At 45.6% G+C, this 6,943-nt stretch overlaps 1 protein-coding gene across 1 annotated transcript; it reads left to right on the forward strand.

Annotated features, from left to right (window-relative positions):
• Nucleotides 1-286: 286 nt before the first annotated feature.
• Nucleotides 287-6,148, forward strand: fkbp9 (FKBP prolyl isomerase 9). Its single transcript, XM_076139564.1, has 10 exons — nucleotides 287-611; nucleotides 1,275-1,420; nucleotides 2,265-2,454; nucleotides 2,549-2,694; nucleotides 2,968-3,157; nucleotides 3,921-4,066; nucleotides 4,156-4,345; nucleotides 4,547-4,692; nucleotides 4,816-4,979; nucleotides 5,076-6,148. The coding sequence occupies exons 1-10, from the start codon at nucleotides 409-411 to the stop codon at nucleotides 5,250-5,252; spliced, it is 1,698 nt and encodes a 565-aa protein (XP_075995679.1). The 5' UTR covers nucleotides 287-408; the 3' UTR covers nucleotides 5,253-6,148.
• The last annotated feature ends 795 nt before the right edge of the window (nucleotides 6,149-6,943 follow it).

Below are 6,943 nucleotides of genomic sequence, written 5' to 3' on the forward strand. Positions count from 1 at the left end.
CAGGAAACAGCAGATTTCACCTTCAGACTAAAGAGGTTGTGTCACCACTACATTCGCCACAGTTCTATTGATGCACGATAATTATAGTGTTGACACAAATCACATGCATGTTACAGTCTTTGATAGCAATAGTATTTGTGACCGAACAATAGCACTTTCTCTACATATAAACGCAACTCAAAATATGATGGCGCCAATATGTCTTTTATTTTGACATGTCAAACCGGATGTTGTATCTTCGCTTCGCGTAATCTGACGCACAATCATTCCAGAACTGGGTCCGGGGGGCAGGACTTGTATCCAAGTCGAAGTGGAGGGACACCGTGGACTGGGCAGAGTCAGGAACCGCTTACATACATTCAGGCTGCACCGCTTATCTCCATCGTCCGAGTTTCGTTTCCAGTGAAAATGCAGCGGTGCGTTCAAGGCTTGTTGTGCTTGGCGGTTCTGGTTGCGTTCGCCGCCTGCGACGCCCCTCCGGTACCGTTAGACGACATCCTCATTGAGAAAACCTTCGTGCCTGAGCAGTGTGTGCGCGCAGTGAAAGTTGGGGACTTCGTCAGGTACCACTACAATGGCATGTTCCCAGACGGCAAGAAGTTCGATTCCAGGTGAGTAATGCGTAGTAGTTGATGCTGTTCTCATTCAGTCCTCGCTGCTTTTACGCACACTCCTTTTTTTCGCGTGCGCGATGCGTCAAGGCGAAGTGCGCGTTTAGTGGGTCGTCCCTGTGAGCCACGCAAGCAGACATGCGAGCATAACTGAGCTCTGGCTCTGTGTGCCAAGCTTCACAGTCCAAATGCTCCCAAATCTGTTCAGACTAAGGACCCCTGAATGCACCACACCACTAATCCCATTTTATGTGAAAGACTTTGAGGAATTTTGACATTTGAAGAGAATTTTTCAGTTATGCTGCTTGTGATGACTTCAGAGTGCTAAAACCTGGTGACCAAGCCCTTATTTCACTTTTGAACCAATAACAGTAAACCATATTATCCCGTCCCCCTGAAGCCTCCCAGGACCCCCAGAGGGCCCTGAACCCTGCTTTGGGAGCCACAAACCTATGCAACATTAATAACAGAAATGTAGCTGTTTAATATGTTTACAAGTAAAAAACAGTCTAAATTGAGATTAAACATTTTCTCCAAAATTGTGTCCTTAACTTTTGTCCCCCTTTCTCCAACTTTTAGCTGGAGCCCACAGGGGGTCATCTAAGGTCATGTCTATATGTGCTCCATGAATGGAAGCCCTGAAATGTCCTCTGTGTGTTTTAGCTACGATCGTGGCAGCACCTACAACGTGTATGTAGGTAAGAAGCAGCTGATCGAAGGGATGGACAAAGCCTTGGTGGGGATGTGTGTCAACGAGAGGAGCCTGGTGAAGATCCCCCCTCACCTTGCCTATGGAAAGAGAGGATACGGTGTGTATGATTGAGATTATAGCACAATCCTTAGATTACATAGGTGAGTCTTGAATTGTAACAGTGCAGGCTGAAGCAAAGAGGAAGTAGGCTGTTCCCAAACTTCCATGTTAGATGATGTCAGCAGGGCATCATAAACCAGGAAGCAGGTCTGCACAAAACATCACAGAAGCATAAAGAAAACTGCAGTAGTGTTAGTTATCTTTCACATGTATGAGCAAGAGAACTGAAGAGAGACAAGATCCAGAGGGGGGCGTGTGTGGACAGGTAAGGACAGAGGCTGTGCACTCTGCAAGACCCAACGAGAGGGGAACATTAAAGACAGCGAGGGGGAAGTGAATCAGAAGGAAGAAAGGAGAGGTGAGACGGGGGGCAGGAGGAGACTGCCAGCACACCGGTGGATTTAATAACTGCCACCGGCACCACCACCTGAGCCTGCACCTCCTCCTGTCGGCTGCTAAAGATGCTTTATTCCAATATTATAAGAGAGCTTTCATCAAATGATCTGCTGAGTCACTGCAATGTAGGACAGGATTTAGATTCTGCTCATACATTCAGATTGGTTTCATATTCATAAGCATTTATTTCCCATCAGGCCCTAAAGATGAGGAAATGTTGTGGGGTCAAGAAACATGAATACAGTTTTGAATTCAAGAAATTAAAGCCTGCCCAAAAAACCATTAAAGGGACTTCCAGGTTCCTTGAAGTGAAGACCATAACCCATGCTTTTCACTAGAAGTGGAAATTGCTGGTTAAATTACAATTTTTCTTAATTTGAGAGATAGTGATATGTCTTAGGTCACTGACCTTCATCCTCTCAAATGTGTTCTCCTTTGCCCCTCAGGTGACATCATCCCTCCTGACTCCATCCTCCACTTTGATGTTCTCCTCCTGGACGTATGGAACCCAGAGGATGGCGTCCAGATCAACACCTACCTCGCCCCCCCAGTCTGCTCCCGGAAGGTTGAAGTGTCTGATTTTGTGCGTTACCACTACAATGGGACCCTGCTGGATGGGACGCTCTTTGATTCCAGGTGTGGTTTACATAAACACCAATTATGGTACCTTAATATGTGTATACAGGTCTCACACACGTATGTAACCTCTCTTCTCTGTACTGCGCTGTAGCCACACCCGTCTCCGTACATACGACACTTACGTTGGGATCGGCTGGCTGATTGCCGGTATGGATCAGGGTCTTCTGGGAATGTGTGTCGGAGAGAGACGCATCGTCACCATGCCACCATCACTTGGATACGGAGAGAACGGAGACGGTGAGTGTCCCCCTACAAAGATCTGTGTTATTTTGTCATTAACACAAAGAAAGCTTAATCACAATCACTTATGAGGCTTCTGCATCACTGGAAACTATGGGTAACAGAGAACAGTTAACCAGCAGGTCACACACATCTCGCACAATCATAAACCAAATATGAATCAAACCCCCTTCAGAACCATGAAAGTTATCATGTGATGACAATGGTCAAGACCTCTGAGCTCTGTATTTATCTCTCCTTGTCTCCTTCTTGTCCCTCTCCTCCCCTCAGGTAGCGACATCCCAGGACAGGCGTCTCTGGTCTTCGACGTTGTCCTGCTAGATCTCCACAACCCTAGAGACGGGGTTGCAGTCACCAATCAGAAGATACCCGAACCCTGCACCAGGAAGTCTGTGGCTGGAGACTTTGTGCGCTACCATTACAATGGTTCACTCATCGATGGGACGTTCTTTGACTCCAGGTACTTGTGTGTAAATGTTCTCTTTTGTGTGAAGAAGCTCTTTTGCCTGATGTTCCTCTAGTGGCCTCAGGGTGGCAGCATATCTCCATGCATTGAAAAAGTACTGCAGGAGAAATCGAAACTTGTAAAGCTCTATTTGGATTCAGTGTCGGTTCACTTCCTGTAAACAATAATCTCTCACCCTTAACCTTCTTGTGTTTGCGCTATTGTACCACAGCCTGCATTTACTTATTTGAGACAGAATTTGACTGTCTGGAGCTTATGACAAAGGCTTTGAAACTACTTTAACTACACCCACTGTGTGTTTCCAGACTGCCTGAAGCTGCTTCTATAACAATCCTGGCTTATTTTCCCTCAAATCGGGGTGGAAAATTGGCCAAAATTACCCTTAAAATGTTTAATGTCTAGGGTTAATCCAAGCAGGTTTCTATCCTACAAATTTCATACATTTTACAACCTTCAAGGTCTCACTTGTTGTTAAGAACCTTCCTTCCAAGACAACTTGTGCAAGCATCAAGGACACCAGACGCAACCACAGCTGTTCTCCACAGCCATAATCTCATCCAGACTTCCTCTTACACTTGTGACCTCGACACATTGACATACTCTCAGATATTATGGCCAGAAATGAGTAAACATCATAAACCTACACAGTGAAGGACGGTTTACATGCTTGTTCTATGTTTGTATCTGTCACATTCACCGTGTTGATCACAGTATTGCATCATCATGGTAATTCGAGGGGATAACGCTGTTTCCATAGTTACTCCCGTAACCGTACCTATGACACCTACGTGGGTCGTGGCTACGTGATCGCTGGCATGGACGAGGGCCTGATTGGAGTCTGCGTGGGAGAGAAACGCACGGTTACCATCCCCCCACACCTGGGCTACGGAGAGGAGGGCACAGGTACGGATGGCAAATAAAACAAAGCTCCCAATACGATGTGTTTCATACTCGTTTTTTAATGTCGAAATCCTCTCATTTTGTCTCCCCAGGCTCTAAGATTCCCGGTTCGGCCGTGTTGGTGTTCGACATTCACATCATCGACTTCCACAACCCGTCAGACAACACGGAGGTCAGCATCACCTACAAGCCCGAAGCCTGCGAGAAGGTGACCAAGAAGGGTGACTTCATCAAGTATCACTACAACGCATCGCTAATGGACGGCTCCTCCATCGACTCCACGTGAGTACATGCGGACTGCAGACACCGCCGTGCTGCCTGTGGAATCGACTTTACATGTGCTTTTCCTGTTTTTATCATAAATTTGTCGCCCACTATGAGTCTGCACGTCTCACTTCCCCACTCTGTTGACACCTGTTGATTCTTTCTCTTTCTCTCTCTCTCTCTCTCTCTCTCTCTCACACACGCACGCACATATTTCAGGTATAATTATGGCAAGACATACAACATTGTCCTGGGAGCCAACCAGGTGGTCCCAGGGATGGAGGATGGACTAAAGGACATGTGTGTTGGAGAGCGGAGACACTTGCTTATTCCTCCTCATCTGGGCTATGGAGAGAGAGGAGTCAGTAAGTCACACACACACACACACACACACACACACACACACACACACACACACACACACACATGCAAACAGTAAGAGGAGCATAATGGTTAGAGATAAAGACGTTTTGTTTGCCTCTGTGTAGCTGATGAAGTTCCAGGCAGTGCCGTGCTGGTATTCGACATAGAGCTGGTGGACATGGAGGAAGGACTTCCTGATGGCTACATGTTCATCTGGAACGAGGACGTGTCAATCGACCTCTTCTCTGAGATGGACATGGACAAAAACCTGCTGGTGGAATCATCCGAGGTGCGTCTAAGTGTGCTCAGACGTACAATGTTCTGTCTTGTGCTCTGTCTCGTCTTACGCTCCATTTCCGCTCTAACCTCCTCTTTGTTTCCACAGTTTACAGACTACATCATGCGCCAGGTGAACGAGGGCAAAGGTCGTCTGGCCCCTGGTTTCGACCCTTACCGCATCATCGAAAACATGTTCTCCAACCAGGATCGCAACGGAGACGGAAAGATCACAGAGGTCGAGTTCAAGCTCAAAGCAGACGAAGCCGCTCACGACGAACTATGACGGGTCAGCCTGTAAGACTCGGGTCAGGGCGAAGGGTGACTGTTGGAGCGAATGGACCACACCAGACTCACAGCGGTAGATTCACAAAGTTTAATGCAGGATTGGGGGTCAAGTCGTACACAACATGCATGTAGCAGGATTTGACAGTTAGACAAAGAGCCCTGGGCCCTTTTTATACAGTTACACGTACGGCATTGAGCAGCTTATAGACCATACTATACCTACAGTACGAGTCCACAAAGGAGGACACAGGGGAGAACATTTCAACCAAAGAAAACACCAGCCTCCATTCTTTCCACATGTGGCAATGTCCACGCGACCTTTAATCACCTTAATAATTTCATTCCATCAGTGACACAGTCAGGTTTCATGTGTGTGTGGGCTGTGTGTGTGTGTGTGTGTGTGCGTGCGTGTGTGTGTGTGTGTGTGTGTGTGCACAGTAGGTAAGTGCCAACATGCGGGGGGTGGGAGGGAAGTGTGTTAAGTAGGATTTGTTACCATAGGAACTTAAGAAAATGACATGTTGATCACGGGGTCAGGGGGAAACGATTGATTCTGAGTCTAAAGTCAAAATCAAAGTGAGAGGAGTTAAGAGTGAGAGAAGGATGAAGAAAAACGGAGAACTGAAAAGTGGAGGACAGTGATGACAGTGAACGACTTTTTGTTACCTCCTCACGTCACATCCTCGTGTCGTTTTATGTCTTGTTTTTATTTCTACACTTTTATTTTGAAGGGTAAAAAAGCACTCCTATGAGAGAGCAGCAGACACAGGCCTCATTGTGCTCTCTCTCTCTCTCTCTCTCTCTCTCTCTCTCTCTCTGTGCAAAACGTTCATTTATCCTCATCGGGTTTCAGATTTGAGCTGTGAAAGAAGCAATAAAATCAGCGTAGCTCACTTATTTCCGTGAAAACATGCAGGGTCAACTGATTTTCATGTCTTTTTTATTAACAGCAGCATTTTGTTTACACAGTTTACAGCTGAAACGCTTTCATTGTGAGGATGTCTTCCATTGTCTGCTGTCAAAGTCGTCCGCAAGACACTGAAAAGTCCTAAACCCTGAAATCTTTTGTGACTCCACAGTGTTTTTGTTTGGGATTGTGTGTCTGTGTGTGTGTGTGTGTGTGTGTGCATCTATACCTGAGAGTGAGTGCAAGAGTTGATATAGTGACAGTAAATTAGTGCACGTGTGTGTGTGTATGTGTGTGTCGTTTTTTATCCTCTCGTGTGTTTTACTTTTTCATTCAGGAGAAGATTGAGGGTCGATAGTGACAATGTCAACACAAAGCTGAATTTGATTAAATAACCTAACCTAACTATGTTGCGTGTGTGTGTGTTCTTGAACGTGTCCTCTCTGATTTAGATGTAATGACAATGAATTATGTCATATTTTCCTTAGAATGAGTCTCTCTAACTCATGAAGACATGAAAAAGTGCCTATATAAAATGGGCCTTTATTGCATGTGAGTATAGAAACAGTTTAGTTTCCTGCCAGAACAGAACATGAGTCAGTGATTTGTCAAAGGAAGGTGCAGATTACAAACTTCCATCTGCTTCCTCTTTTTGTCAGTCATTTAGGTTTAGGACATTATATCTGTGCCATAACCTTCTGACCTTATGTGTGTTATCCTCATTAACATACTGTAAAAAAAATGATATAAGTTTATCTATTAAAATCACCCAAAATCAAAAG

Source organism: Genypterus blacodes, unplaced genomic scaffold (assembly GCF_046128005.1).
Source record: "Genypterus blacodes isolate CSIRO-AG114 ecotype Tasmania unplaced genomic scaffold, CSIRO-AGI_Gbla_v1 ptg000438l_1, whole genome shotgun sequence".
Classification (NCBI taxonomy): domain Eukaryota; kingdom Metazoa; phylum Chordata; class Actinopteri; order Ophidiiformes; family Ophidiidae; genus Genypterus; species Genypterus blacodes.

Coding starts and splice junctions, on each gene's coding strand:
- fkbp9 (XM_076139564.1), top strand. CDS start 409: ATGCAGCGGTGCGTTCAAGGCTTGTTGTGCTTGGCGGTTCTGGTTGCG. Junction 612..1,274: donor GGCAAGAAGTTCGATTCCAG/GTGAGTAATGCG, acceptor TGTGTGTTTTAG/CTACGATCGTGGCAGCACCT. Junction 4,693..4,815: donor CTATGGAGAGAGAGGAGTCA/GTAAGTCACACA, acceptor GCCTCTGTGTAG/CTGATGAAGTTCCAGGCAGT.